Consider the following 15,774-nt stretch of genomic DNA (forward strand, 5'->3'; position numbering starts at 1 on the left):
GTGGGGTAATGTCACTTTACCACAGGACGTTGGTAATATTAATGGCCGATTCGCACGGGATAAGAAATATCAGTAAAACTACCACAAGTGGGAGGGGTAAATCCATTCACGCACTGCTGTCCCCTCCTGCCGTCATGTGCGTATGATAGGACTGTCAAAAGCACCATGAAATTGAGTTCAAATATTGTCGAATTAATTTAGTAGACTTCGAATAATATTAGAATTTATTATTATTATTATTATTATTATTATTATTTATTTTTACAAAAAATATATACATGTTCATACATGATATATATATATATATATATATATATATATATATATATATATATATATATATATATGAATGTGACACTTGGATGAAAACGCCCGTTCTGACCTCACTATAGTGCCAGGTATGATCAACTTCTGCTTTGCTATCTGAGCAATGTTTGGATACTTCAATGCGTAGTTTTCCACCACAAGAGTGGATCCTGGTCGGCTCGTAGTGGTGTCTCATTCTGGTAACGTTTCATCTCTTCTTCAAAAAGGGTAGGCAGGGAGGCAGCAGGTGCAACACTCTCCCTGTATGTCTCCCCGAACAGGTCACACATCGCGGACAGCGCGGTGGGTGGTGTTGGTGCAGCGGGCTCCTCCGTCGGCGCCTCTTCCTCCATCTCTGCGTCCCTCTCTGGCCTGGCTTGTGAACGGGATTCGCCGTGATATACAACATCATTGATAGTATTAATTAATTATTAATGATATTCGAATGATCAAATTTAGGTTTGAACTTATAAAATATATATATATATATATATTCGAATATATTTCTAACTTTTATTTTTTTTGACAGCCCTAACACACATATTTACTGCTGGTCTATTGCACGGGATTAGTATTACCTGGGGTAATTGTCCGGGACCCTTTTACAGGAGGTAAAAGTCGCGGTAATCTTTACTGACATCGTGCGGTAATGATTACTGACATGGCACATTCGGACAGGACTAAAATCTCTGGTAATTATTACTTTACCCCACGTCCCTATATAAAAATAATCCCATCGGATAGGGCTTTAGTTTCCAGATAAACAAACTTAAAACGTTTGGCTGGCCAGTAATGAGACTCACCCGTGTATCAGTTCAGTGTGTCGGACTACGCGGTACACTCCTCCCGCCAAGCACTGAATGATTTGGTGAACAAATCTTTTGAACAAATCTTTTTAATGAACTGATTCTAGTGATTCAGTAACAGCTAAAGAACTGCTTTGCCCATCACTACTGGGGTCAAGGTCCTGCACTTTGTAACCCCAACCACCTCTTTCTGAAGCCTACGCTGTACACGAATATAGTGTTTTATTATTAAAGAAACATCTCTGAATATAATCCAGGCAGCAATTATGTTGCCACAACAATGCATTTAAGAAAGCAGTTTTATAACATACAGACAGAATTTCTAGGACACAGGGTTGAATCAACATGTAACAAAGTGCTTGAACCATGTGAAGTCAAAAATCTAAAGGAGTACATCTTTTTACCAGCCATAAAGGCAGAACATCTTTTATGGTTTCATACATTTTAACGGGTAGTTTTATGCAGTTCAATAAAAAGTACATTTACAATCCAGTGTCTTGGTCGTCCACTTAGTCCAGTAGACTTTACATTCAAATATATTCCAGTGCAGCCCAGTATGCTTCACTTTATTAACACAACTGTACAACAGTCATAGTATTTCCTCAGTGCCAGTTTTCGACATTTCTATTAAACTCCTTCCAGAGGGAAAGGGGATGAGACAGAGACGATTAAATCAGATGGAGGTGTAGTGTCTCCCAAAGCTGGTGAGTCTAATCTTCTCCGGCAGGATGATGTTTACTGAGTGCTCCGGCTCCTCCTGGCTCGGGCCGCCGGCTTCTCGCAGCAGGTGTTCCCTTTGCTGCCGAACAAGCTGGCTGTACTTGGCGTTGGCCAGCCACGTCTCACAGCGGCCAAAAAACACAATGCCGGTAGTGCCCAGGATGACCACGCAAGTAAGCAGGGCCAGCATGCCGAAGCAGACGAGCTGACCATGGGTGACGAGGACGCCAGGGGAGTGGACTGTCTCCTTAAGGGTGATTTTGAGCAGGTCTCTCTCGGGCGGTCTGAGGAGCTTGTGGAAGGTGTGAGCAGGGAGGGAGTAGTGCTGCGGAGTCAGCGCAAACATTCTGTGGTCCACTGGCCTGGCTCCGACTGGCTTGGACTTGGCCTTTGGCCTGTGCTGCAGGGAACAAGTGGGACCTGTAAACCATTTCTGGCAAATGCAACGGAAGGTTCCATCAGGCTGACCAACACAAGTGCCCCTGTTGGCACAGGGCCTGCCAGCGCAGGGCGAGAGGCTGGTGGTGTCATTACAAGTGAACCCAGTGAAGCCGAGCGGACACACACATGTAAAGGCCAGGCCGTGGTTTGTACAGTTGCCACCGTTGAGGCAGGGGTTAGGCTGGCAGCTGTCAACGCCAATCTCACAGAAGTCTCCAGAAAACCCGGGGGGACATAAACAGGCAGAGTAACTTGCTGAGCCACCGGCAGCCGTGCATGTGCCTCCGTTCTGGCAAGGAGAGCTGGAGGACAGAGCAACACATCGTGAATATACAGCAGGGGAAATAAGGCTTGCTATCCAGTGCGCAGCTTTACTGCAGCGTATTTTATCCTGTGGTCATAAAGCAGTCATCAGTAAGGCAGCCATCAAAGGGTCCTATCCTATTTTACAGGTAGTTTTCATACAGTGGATGTTGATGGGATGCTTTGTTGTCCTAAATCTATAATTTGCAGTGTCTCCCCGCTGAGTGTCGTGGATCATTATTTTTTAAAATGACACATTACTGAGTTCTACCTGCTTCTGTAACCTCTATTTCATGCCGACTTGTGCTTGCTGCACTGATTACATCACATTAATATTCACAGGCAGAACATTTGTTGCTGTTAAGTGAAAACCATGTATCTCTAAATTTGGTGATTGTCTATTTTTTAGCATTACAAGGTAACTTCAGTATTTTAAACCTGGCCCCTGTTTTTAAATGTTTTTGTATCTAAATGACAAATGGGAACATTTTTATTAAATTGGTTTAGTGATGAGAGAGAGGGAAGCTGCAATGTAAGCACTCAGGACATATGTGCACTGTCAATTTACATCCACTAAAAGTGCTTGTTTTTGCCACTGACAGACTCAGATTGTTATTATAAGTGTCTGACAACACTGGAAAGGATCCCTACAAAGGTCGACCTTTTTATTAAAAAGCAAGATCCTTGTTGTTTAACCAGATACAGCCCAAGATCGCTATTGCCACTCCATTAAAATGAAGTGAGTTTTTGGCTCTGATATTTTCTGTTGGCCATAATATAACAAGACATAATACTTCATCTAGTTTTGCTTTCGTTATCTAGATTTTGTTTGATAAACCACCATAAAACACATCTCTGGACTTCAGTATGAATTTCTTTGAACGTGTCACAGTTATGAGCCTACTCAGCCTCTACTTCTACTTGCTACAGCCATCTTGTTTTAGTTTTCCACTGTTCCAACAATCACCAATCATCAATGTTACTCTGAAACCCTTAATACCCCCAGTTAGATGTGAAGATATGCTGGCTGTATATACGCTAAAATTACTGTTTAATTTAATGGATTCTGGTGGGTTTGGCAACAGCAGTTTTAGGGCTATTTCAGGTTAAACAAAAAGGATCTCACTCTTTAACAAGAAGATCTATCTTTGTAGGGATCCATTCCAAAATGTTGTCAGATGCTTATAATAACAATTTGAGCCTGTCAGTGGCAACACCAAGCACTTTTAGACAGTAAATTGACAATGGATATGTATTCATGCAGCCTTCATCCCTTGAAAAATGCCAAAGTTACCTTTTAGATGTCCTTAATGGGTTGAGAAAATGCCCCTACTTTTAAATCTAAATAACCCACATTAGAATCCATTGGAATAGTTGAAAACAGGGCTGGTTTTTTTGGCTCACGAAAAGCTGATGTTTTGGAGGTGTGTAGTTTTCTCAGGACAGTGATAAAGTGCCGAGCTGCAGCGTATCACAACATGGCTCTCTGATAATAAATGAAAACTGAGGGCAATCCTCCTGGGTGTCAACATCACAGTCAGAAAAATATTTAGTTAGCAAGGTCAGACAGTAATTGCACCACAAACTACTGTTAATCATTCAGGTTTGTTTTTTTGATATAAGCTCTCAGGGGTGACCACGGCACTGAGAGCACTCAACTTGTCAAGACTAAATTCTTGCCCAGGAAAGCAGCCCTGCTGGGTAGTGCAACCTTAAATTTACTGGGGCACAAGTGCCACTTCGACTGGGGTGCCGCCCTCAAAAACAAGCTTCAGACTGATTAAAATGGGCTTAGTAGAGTTGGACCCAAATTACCTCCCCGCACACATCATTTGAAGAACACAGTCCCTGATTACTTTACCAGCTGTTCTGTTTGTCTGCTTTAGTATTTTCAAAGTTTTACTTGTATGCCTTCAATGTTAGTTGTTCCCCATGGTATCAAATATCAATATTTTTCAAGGTGTTAAATCAAAGTTATAAATTCCAGCATCACAACAACACTAGTCTGTTTGGTATGTTTTAACCTGTCCTGCCTGACGCAAAGATATGTTACTGTATTCTTGTATTATATTCTTACTCCAACATGGAAATAAGCTTTGAGCTTTAGTGTGCTTTTAATGCTCCAAAATTTGAAATGTATGTATACATCCGAAGAACCTCTATTAAAAAAAAAAAAAAAAAAAAAAAGTACTGCTTGATAACCAGACCAGGCTTCTAATTGAGACAGGCCTCTACTTGTCAAAATGTGGAGCCACACCGGGCTAGTAAAAGGGACTGGGCGTTTAATTGAAGTTTTACAGTAGTCATTAAAATTTGTGTTTTGCATACATGTATCAAGATTTCCTTCTGATATAATACACAAGAGTGAAACACAGCTGATCACATTGAACATGAATTTAATTTTACTTTTAATTTTGCAAACATTTGCCAAATTGTGATATAGTATATTAATATTAGAATGACACAGGACTGCAACATACGTTCATAATTAAATAATCGGGCTGTGATTTTCTCCATTAATGATATAATATGTAACTTTCTGTGGTAAAATGTCCCAAAAATGACTTGATCAGTGTTGTATATTTTGTTGAGCTGTGTACTTAGATTGTCCCAAACGTTGCAACAGTCTTCTAACTAAAAAAAATCTGTAATTTAAATCAAGTCATATGTCACGTGTCACTTTGTCGCTATCGCCTGTCAGTGGCATCACATCCCATTTACGTTGTCTGCCAGAAGCTGTCATGAATTGACTTTTTATCCAGTTTAAAGCCACATTGTTACAACATATCTTTTAGATCATGGTCGTTTTTAACTACATGAAGGATGAAGAATGAAGGATTTTAGTCACTAGACGTCTGAATCTTAAATTACTAGAGAAACAAGCTGAGCAAACGTTAACAGCAGCTCAGCCCTAGCTCCTGCCATGCTCGACAGCATTGGAGAAACACTGATTTGTAATGTGAAACTGCTTTAATCAGCATTTTTACTGGTTTTAATCATCTGGGCTGGAGAGCAGGAGACCTCTGTGGATAATTCAGCTCCTGAACAATGAACACTGAAAGAATCCTAACCAGTCGAACTGACTGCAGTGACGCCATTTCTCTGTCTTTTGTTCTTGTTTTGACTGAGATACCCTGAGCAGCAGAAAATTACATATTGCACATTCAAGTGATTATTCTTTTGGTCCATAAAATGTCAGAGAATACTGAAAAATTCATTTTAAGACCCAAGGTGATGTAATCAAATTGCACATTTTGTCTAAGCAACAGTCCCAAAACCCAAAAGCATTCAGTTTACTTTATCATAGGACAAAGAAAGCAGCCTTAGTAAATGACCTAACTATAAGATGTTTGCCAATTTTGCTTCAACATTGACTTAATTGATTCAGTCTTTGCTGTTGCTCTTTTCAGCTCTAGAGTAAATACGCCTATTAATATTGGGATATTGAGTTCAGTCATTTTGCCCAGGCCTAATGAAAAACAGTGTACAGCTAATTCTCTGCAAATTAAATCTCTGTACTAGTAACAAGATATAAAAGGAGCCTGTGCAGTTATGTTCCTCCTCCCACATGTGCAGTATGTCTGATCAATACCGCCATGCTTTACAAACTAAGTGCGCTGATGAAAACCCCAGGATAATATCAATCAATATCTCTAATAGTAGCTCGTGTAATTACACAAGTTCCTTACATTCTGTCTGTGCTAGGCAAAAGAATAATAGCTTTGGCATACTTTTAGACATCTCTGGTGTCTTATACTGTAGTGGAGCTGATTAATGAAACCTCATGCAGGCCTTTTAATGGAGATGAATTCCCCTGGTATACAAGTGAGGCTCCACTCGTCTCATTGTGAGAATTATAATATGTTTATTCTGTGTCAGCTAGCTGGGTCCCCAGAGAGTCTTTCTTATGTATCTGATTGGCGGGAGGAAAACAGATCAAGCCTGTCTGGAATCCAGCAGGGGGAAGGCAGGCAAGGAGGCAATTTCCAGAGCTTAAAGGGACAGTTTAACCCTAAAATTAAAACTACATATTTTTCCTTTTACCTGTAGTGCTGTTTATCAGTCTAGATTGTTTTGGTGTGAGTTGCTGAGTGTTGGAGATATCGGCTGTGGGGATGTGTACCTTCTCTTGAATATAATGGAACTAGATGGCACTCAGCTTGTGGTGCTCAAAGTGCCAAAAAAATACATTTGAAAAATTCAACAGCAATGTCTCTTTCCAGAGATCATGACCTGATTAGGCCCCGATCACACAGAAAGCATTTTGCAGGTTGCAAGTAAAAAAATGCTAAACAAAAAATAAAATAAAAACTGTGCCTTTCCATTGTTGCCAGGCAACCACGCCATCGCCTCCTAACCCTTATCTTCCCGTGTAATCAATCTACCATTTATTTATTTGATTTATTTCACAGTAATTAGTAGCTGGTTATTAAAATGTTGAGGCAGAGGGTACTTGCTGTAGCTCTGGTTGAGGGTGAGAGGCTGTCAGCAAATAATTTTTCGAGCACAGCATTACGCAGATCTGTGTGGGTACATGAGACCCTTAAAGAGAGGGTGGATCATGGGAAGTACCACCAGTTGGTCCAGGAGCTTCGCCTCCATGATGGCTGTTTCCAGGCACATTTTAGGATGACTCAGGGGCAGTTTGACAACCCGCTGTCCATCTTTGCTCTGGATACTCAGAGCAACCGCTACCACCAGTTTCTCCTCCATTGTTTACCAATTGTAAACTTGTTGTCGTGACCATCACAGAAGGCCCACCTCTCAAATCATCCCATTGGACAACGGGAAAAAAGCAGAGACGACATGGGGAAGTTTTTTCAACTCAAGGAGTTCAGAGCACTTCGGCAGAAACGTGAGGTGCGTAGCAACACAAAAACAGCGAGCAAAAATCTTAGTACTTTTTAAAAACGATTACAAAAAGCCGCCTCCAGCTGCTAAAATGCTTTCTATGTGATTGGGGCCTTACTGAAGATAATCCGCAGACCTTGTGAGCAGTTTCACTTTTTTTCTACTGAACTACACCAACTAAATCACAGGGCAGAATCTAGCGTTCACCTACTGCTGCCTCACCCAGCACCACTGAGCTAGCTAATGTTACAGCTCAGCTGAGGAGGGCACCTGTAGGAGCCAAAGGTGTGGTTTCACATTATGTTACCTGTTGTTTCACTGGCGTGATGGTTTTCGTTAGACAAAGAGGCTCTGATATTTTCCGTTGACCGTAATGTCATTTTGCTTTCATTATCCAGTTTTTTGTTAAATAAATGATCATAAAAATCCAATGTTGGACTTCAACATGGATTTCTTTCGACGAGTCACAGTTAAGAGCCAGACTCAGCCTCTTAGCAGCTTTTTTTTTTATTGATCGTCGCTACAACACCATTATTATTTACATCTTGTGCTGTCACAAGCATGAGCCTCTTGGGTAGATGCACTTACCCTTCTGCATGGCGATACAGTTGGCTGGAGTAGTTTGGTAAAAAGAAAATAGTTCCTACATGAAACTGCTCACAGCAAGGTCTGTGGATTATCTTGAGTAACCAGGTCATGATTTCAGGAAAGAGACATTGCTGTTGAGTTTTTCAAATGTATTTCTTGGCGCTTTGAGCGCCACAAGCCGAGTGCCATCTAGTTCCATTATTACACTCAGCATCTGACACCATAACAATCGAGACTGATAAACAGCACTACAGGTAAGATGGAAAATAAATGTTTTTTAATTAGGGGCTAACTGTTCCTTAGAGGAACAAATCAATGTTTTTGTTGTGGATGCTTTGCCTGAAGCAAAAAATCAAGCCATGGTTGTTGGTTAGAATTATTATTTGTTTCAGTGCTTTGTACAAACACTGTATTCAGAGTTTCTGTTACACTCAAGCTGTGTGCCGATTCTGGTACTTTGAAGATACTTTGAAGGACGTGACTCATGAAGGTGGATTCTTCAGAGGACCTGGGGGCCTGGCTGAACGCGCGCCTCGTCTCCCCAGGTGTTCCTCATCGACTCGTAAAGTCAAACATTTCCAGTGATTTTCCCTCCAGTGGTTTAAACGGTGGTAAATGTCAACAGTAAATGTGGCCCACTTGATCGACTTGCAGTTTTGTGAATACATATTTTACAGGATAACCTTCAGTGTTTCAATTTAAGACAGAATAAAAACAAAGCCACATCTTATACCCATTTACTAGTAAATCCATATAACCTCTGCTTATCTGTGAAGCTCTGCTATATCACCAAGCCTCTTGACACGAATAAACTGTATAGTTTATACACTTTGCTTCTATTGTGCGTGCATTCTGCAGCGTCTTTTTACAGTACTTCATTCAGTTCATATTTATCAACACATTTATCACCTGAAGGCAATCTCTGGAAAATAGGTAATGTAATGATATGGGAGATGAGGACTGCCTGAATGTATCATTAAACTATATGGCCTGGGGAGCAGTGGATTGTGGGATACTAACAAATGCAAATTACACATCAGTCGTGTCCTTTGAATACTGCCAAAAGAAATCTGAACTTCTTGTCATATATTGCATTGAGAAGCTTTTGAAATGTTACAGCCTCGTTGAGCAAATATGATCCTTTTCAATTTTTAAGTAACTTCAAAAGATCCCTGAAATGGCTTGGAGCTTATGATGCTGCTCAGGTACACACCGCTGTCTGCTTGTCAACGAGGGGAGAGCACATTCAACATGGCTGCTGCTGTATTTATGACAGGAGGAGGCAGGAGAATGAACTCTCTGAAATTCCTTCTCTCTACATCAGAGGATTTGGGTGTTTGAAAATTCATGCCAGCAGGTATATTGTGTTTGTTTTGGCTGTGTGAGCTCAGTGGAGTAACGCTTGGCTTTTATTGTATTGCAGTGTTTTGCAACTGCTGACTGAAAGAAAAGGCCAGCCTGAACATGCAGAAAATTACAAAATTTAAATTAATGTATCAGGGCCACAGGCCTGACAATCACATTATCCTTAATTTTGCATCAACTTCATTATCAAATCTTGTCAGTGTCCCCACTTTACTTGATGATCTCTATAATCGATATTATATAATAACAGTATATCAGATGATAACGTGAAAGAAGTCGCCTTATAATGATGAACCCACAAAGAATTATCACCTGTCTGTGCAGCTCCCCTCAGATTTTCAGCTCATTGTATAGATGTACGGTCCCAAATTTAGGCCACCGTTTTCCTTCACTCTCATCACTCTTACAGTGTTGTTTGTGGCTGCAGCACGCAGCTGTTTTCAATTTAAAAGCTCTTAAAACCAACTGTAAACTATCTGCTCAGCACCAAACGGCAGACAGACACAGTTAGCAATTAGCTGGTGAACACAGTGGAGCATTCAGCTGCTACTGCCTTGTTTCCACATAGCTCTGTTTACTTATGCTAGTTAACCCGAAGGGCATTCATCCCTATTAGAATCTACATAATCACCAATTTATTTTTTTCAGTCCATTTCATCGAGTAAGTTTAAAAAAAACTGAACTTTTGTAGCAGATTTTAGACACAATGTACGCACTGTGCTGCAGGAAGTTAGCATGAAAGAGGAGTTAGCTAACAGACTGATGAATGTTATAAAGCTGTACTTGTACATTTTTGCTAAGTGAAAAGTTTAATGGCATGTTTAGCCAGCTAACACTTGTAGCATGTTAGCTGTGTAATATATATAGTGCATGCATAGTGGATTATACATCTTTTAACAAAATATTTCACAAAACTGGCCACACACCTGACAGGCCAACCCCCTCACTAATATGTCAGCATGCATTATTGGTCCTGTATTGGCTCTGAACTAGATGGTGAAAAACACTCAGAACTTTTCCTCAATTTCAACAGTGGCATTTCTATGGATCTGTAAAGAAGTGCATTTCCTTGCATTGAACACAAGGGGCGTACTGCGTATGCTATATGGAAATACAGGCACAAAACAAACTCTGTGGAAATGAGGTGCAAAGAGCCCTATACTTCCCTCAGGAGGTGGTAGGGACCAAAAATAGAGCTAAAAGAGAGTGAATATTGGATTCACATCTAACTCCAAAATAGGGCTGGCCGGTATATCAAGTTTTTACAATATATCAATATATTTTCAAGCAAGATATAAATTTAGACAACACCATTTATATCGATATAGGGTCAAGTCGTGTTACATAATGCACACCAGTGTGCATCTCTCCTCTCTCACTCTCCACGCAGCTCTGCTCTCTCAGTCACAAGTTCTCCAGCAACACTCAGAGAGACACAGAGCTGCTCCTTTGTTTAATCTGCTGTTAATTAGTCTACAGTGTGACATCGGTCTATATGTTGCACTTGCTCCGCTAAATCAGTCTGTCAGATAAATGAGCACATGTGCAATCCAGAGCTGTGCCGCTAGTTTGTGTGTGAGGTTGATCATAGTGTCTCGCTGTTCTTCTTGGTAGTTGTAGTCTATTTTGTGACATTGAGACAGCGCCTGGATACAGGTGACAGATGTGTTTAAAAACTGCAGCAACAACACAGATGTTTCATATGACGTACATAACGCTGACAAAGTGTCTCTCACTCCTTCCTTCCCTCGGCCTCTCTGTTGATGCTCTGTGCATAAATAAGATTAATAGCCTAAATAAATAAAAGATTGTTAAACGACTTTTTTAACTTCCCACACAAAGATTTGTAATTGTTCTAAACTGCAATGGATTTAGGCCTACTTCCTACTTTTATACTCGTGATAGTTTTGTGTCCTGTGCTGCAAACCTTTAAACCTCTATAGCTCCAGTGCTATGTGCAAATCCTTAACGTACAGACCTGCTTTTTATTTAATATCATTTTTCTTTCACATGTTGTGCAGCTGTATATTTTGAAACAGGGAATAAAATCCCTGTCTTTGCATTTTATTTTGATCACAGTCTGTTTTTATAAAAGTGCTTGTGACATCTCAAATGTGGCTTTGAATTGCAAATGAACATGTAGCCCATTTTGTAGAAAATACTGAGATATATATCATGTATAGTCAGTCAGCCTGAATATAGCGACATGTGAATTTCTGTCCATATCACCCAGCCCTACTCCAAATGAATCATAATGTTGCTTTGTAACTACTGGATGTGTGAATAAGTAACTAGTGCTAACAGCTTCAGCATATAAATTCAAAAGGTGATATGTTGATAATGTGTTCCCCCTGCCTGGGATTGCTGCACTGCCTTTTTTTTTTTTTTTTTTTTTTTTGTGCTTCTGTTCACCAGCAACACCATGTTCTTTGCCTTTTATGAGCTCCGCAGCAGAAAAGTCAGTCCTCAGAGTAAAGTTGACTTTGCATCTAGTACAGCAATAATGAGCTGGAGCGTGGTTCAAGTGGAGTTTTCCTTCACAAAGCTGGAAACATGCCAGTTCCCACATTTTAGCGTGCTCCTGTTTGTGGGGGAGTTGTGGGGTATCAAAGTAAGCGTCTCTGCTTGTCTTACAAATGCGAGCACCCTCTTCCCTCTTGCAAATCACAACAACCAAAATACAAACAGCAACCAGGTACAGTTTGTGCAGTATGGAAAAATCCAATATTGTCTTTGCTTACTGCCTGCTGTACTACTAGGAGGCACATATACATGAACCATTGTGTGGGGTGGTTTTGATTGGCTGCCTTAGCGACACAGAGAGCTGACAGTTTATGGAGCATGTATTGATTGTTACTCCTAATGATAGACAAATGGAGATAAGGCTGCAAAGCACTGGAGTATCCCTTTGCTTAAAATAGAAGTAAAATGTGCTGGTACCTGTTTGCGAGACAGAGTCCTCTCTTCAAGTGGCAGTTTTCACCTGCATAGCCCTGGGGACAGATGCACAGGTATCCCCCCTCTCCTGTCTCTATGCAGGTGGCATTACCGGCACAAGGCCTGGATGAGCACAGGCGAGTATCTGTTGTTAAAAAAAAAAAGAAGAAAGCAAGCATGCTGTTTTTAGATCTTGTGTGTGCTCTCTCTTTCTCACTTCCTGTCTCCCTGCCTGTTTTTCCCTCCTCTTCATTGTTTCCACTCTCACACTCACACTCCCCGCCGCACCATCTTGTCACCACGAACAAAAGTGAGAACACAACCGACCACGTCACACAGGCGAGCAGCTCATATGCTCCAACAGAACAAGAAATTTACTGTGTGTGTTGATAAGGAGGTCAAGCTGAGCCAGAAGCCCGGAAAATCTCTCTTCTTTTAATCTTCTCCTCTTGTTTTTTCAATCGCTTGAGGGGCAGCAAGTCATTTCTTTGCATGCGATAATGTTCATTGTAGATGGTATGGGAATTATTGCTTAATGCTCGATTTGAATAAGGGTGTCCAAAGTGGGAATGTGACTTGTAGATTGCTTTAACGTTTATATTTTTGCAGCCCTGATACAGAATTTTTAAAGTATCATTTATCTTGCTCAGTAGCACAAAAGCAGCAGATTATAATGAATATTTCTGCAGTTACTTTGTGGCCTCAGCTTTCATCACACACCCGTGATTATTTTTTGCCTCAGTCGGATTTTGCCTACTCTAACTTTGCCTGTTATAAAAATATTCTCCAGACACCGGCCTCATTCGGTGGCAACCTGTGTGTCCCTGGGGCTGTGTGACTCAGCCTCACCTCTGCTATGTCAGAAAGTGTTAGAAGGCTAGGTCAAGATATGAGTGTCAGGGGAGCTGAATTAGACTCACCTTGGTCACACAGGCTGCCCACCCAGCCCTCCTCGCAGACACACTGCCATGCCTTTTCACATGTGCCGTGCAGACAGCCGGGGAAGGGCACACACTGGTCACAGTTCTCTCCTTGCCACCCTGGCTTGCACCTGAACGAGGGGAAAAGGGAGCAATCGTGAACTATAAATATACCACCCACAGAGCTTTGCAGTCCTGCTCATGTCCCCATAATGTCTGCATGCTTTGTCTCTTAAAGTGAAATGACGGATTAATTTTAGCTCATTTTAGCTCAAGAGTAGATACAGTAACATTTGCCAATGAAATAGTTCAAACTGGGCATGCTTTTTAACCAGAAGCTTTTGAGCTATCTGTTAGGATAACAATGCTTTTTACTGCTCAAACAAAGAGCTGATTTGGCAGTTGACTTAACACAAGTGCCAAACAAATCCAGACAAAAAAAGCAGAAGGATCCAGTTGGCTGAATTTTGATTGCATTTCTCTGAGGGAGGAACATTTACAGCTCCAGCGTTTTATGGAAATAGGGTTGCAAAAAGCCCACAGGGTATATAGGCTATCATCTACACAGGAATCTGGAGTCGTTTTAGTACCTGCACTTCCCTGGCTTCTCACAAAACCCATTTTCTGTGTTGCACCCCGCGCTGCATTCCCAACCTTTTGAGAGAGACAGAAAGGGACAGCAGCTGTTTGCATCAAAAATCAAAACACACATAAAACATTCAGCGCAATAAAATATTCATCCGTTATACTTTCTTTCCACACAGAGTAAATCGGTTCAGAAAAGAGTTGGGGTTTTTTCACATCTTCACATCTCAAATTGTGCGTCTCTGCCAGTTGTCTCTGTGGGCTGATCAAAATCTCACATTACCTTTGGCGATGCCTGTCACGACCAGAATTAAGACCACCGCTGTGAGATGCATCGTAATATCCTGCAAGAGCCCCTTTGTCCTGCAAAATATAAAGCGGGTTAAGTTGCAAAAGGAGCTCCCTTTGTGCTTTTCTATTCAAAATAAATGTCATTACTCAAAAGTTAATTTAGGAAAAGAAAAACATTAAGTAGAGAATTCAGAGGGATGCTTTGTTGCACATTCTGTATGGAGGTCATGTAGAGTAAATGTAGGTTATCACTGCACATCTAAATATCTCGATAATTTTGTTTATCATCCAGAATATAATTGACGCACCTGAAGCATACGCGTCTGCTCCTGATGGCATCCATTACGCACGAGCAGTAAAAGAGAAAAAACAAACATTTAATCTAAAAAAATCACATATTTTTTATATCAAAAACCTCTTTTAACTTAAATTTTCTTGAGGTACCCGGAGCGTTTTCTTACCTTATGTCGCACCGGCGCTCCGTCTCCAAGTGGCTTTGCTCATATTTGATTGATTTGATTTGATTTTTGTTAATCCAAGCGTCGCGTTGTTGAAAGTGACACCACAGGTGTACGAGACGTCCGGCTGCTGGAGGAGGACCTGGAGGTTTGGACGGGACTGCTGCATCGCGCCGCGTCCCGGTGCAACACGCTCCTCCCACCTTGTGAGGGAGAATGTGTGCACCGCTCTGACCTCCGAGAGGAAGGTGCTGGAGTTGAAGTGCCTGTATTTTATAAACGAATTTCCTAATGCCTTTGGAGAAGTCTTTCAGGGAAGGGAGAAGATCTCTGCAGATCATTAACACTTCCACTACAGTTTATTTTTTGTTGTCTTTTCTTGTTCTTAATTATTAATTCAAACACAATCCAGTCTACCTTCTGTTAGTCTGAGTCTCTGCCATGATTGGAAGTATTCAGATCCTTTACCCAAGTAAAAGCAGTAATGATACTAAGTAAAAAAAAAACAAAAAAAAAAAAAAACTTAATCACAAGTGAAAGATCAGCATTCAAAAATCTTACCTAAATGCAGAAGTATTATCAGAAAAATCTACTTAAAATGAAGTGAGTACTCATAGTGCATCAGTACTGCCCCATTCTGTGTTGCATTGTTGAATATTAATTGATTGATTATTTAATTATTTTTGCTGATATTTTACTGTTGTAGTTTGTTTAGATGGTAACTCAATGGCCAGAAAAAATGTTGACATTGTTTCTACAAACCACAGACGTACGTTACATGTGCACATTATTGTGCAGCAGATATGTTGAAACTATAGGTTTCAATGTGTGGTTTGGTTTAGGCCCAAAAACCCCTTTGTTACGGTTAGGAAAAGATCATGTTTTGGACTAAAATACCTGGTTTTGGGGGCACAATTACTGCTGAAAATGCAGTGTTGGCATGGTAAAAAACCAAAATAGCAAAAAAAAAGAAAAAAATGCTTTTTGTGGCAATGTCTGCACTGGAAATGCACCGACAGGTTGCTACAAAAACTCCTTCTTTGGAGCCTAAAAATAACAATGAAAACACATCAATAGGTTGCTATGAAATGCCCACATTGGGAGCCTAAAAAGCTGCTAGAAAAACACCTGATGGGTTGCTACAAAACACCCTAATTTGGAGCCTTAATAGCTACTGGAATCACACAGATGAGTCACTACAAA

The 15,774-nt window shown here is 40.7% G+C and overlaps 1 protein-coding gene across 1 annotated transcript; it reads right to left on the bottom strand.

Annotated features, from left to right (window-relative positions):
* Positions 1 to 1,185: 1,185 nt before the first annotated feature.
* On the bottom strand, positions 1,186 to 14,760 carry dlk1 (delta like non-canonical Notch ligand 1). The gene is made up of 7 exons (XM_033642243.2): positions 14,575 to 14,760; positions 14,422 to 14,442; positions 14,106 to 14,185; positions 13,828 to 13,891; positions 13,238 to 13,368; positions 12,321 to 12,462; positions 1,186 to 2,575 (listed from the first exon to the last, which is right to left on the bottom strand). The coding sequence occupies exons 3-7, from the start codon at positions 14,155 to 14,157 to the stop codon at positions 1,786 to 1,788; spliced, it is 1,179 nt and encodes a 392-aa protein (XP_033498134.2). The 5' UTR covers positions 14,158 to 14,185; positions 14,422 to 14,442; positions 14,575 to 14,760; the 3' UTR covers positions 1,186 to 1,785.
* Positions 14,761 to 15,774: the final 1,014 nt, after the last annotated feature.

The sequence above is a fragment of the Epinephelus lanceolatus genome, chromosome 15 (assembly GCF_041903045.1).
Source record: "Epinephelus lanceolatus isolate andai-2023 chromosome 15, ASM4190304v1, whole genome shotgun sequence".
Lineage (NCBI taxonomy): Eukaryota > Metazoa > Chordata > Actinopteri > Perciformes > Serranidae > Epinephelus > Epinephelus lanceolatus.

Coding starts and splice junctions, on each gene's coding strand:
- dlk1 (XM_033642243.2), bottom strand. CDS start 14,157: ATGCATCTCACAGCGGTGGTCTTAATTCTGGTCGTGACAGGCATCGCC. Junction 13,892..14,105: donor CGTGACAGGCATCGCCAAAG/GTAATGTGAGAT, acceptor CTCTCTCAAAAG/GTTGGGAATGCAGCGCGGGG. Junction 13,369..13,827: donor GAGAAGCCAGGGAAGTGCAG/GTACTAAAACGA, acceptor CCCCTCGTTCAG/GTGCAAGCCAGGGTGGCAAG.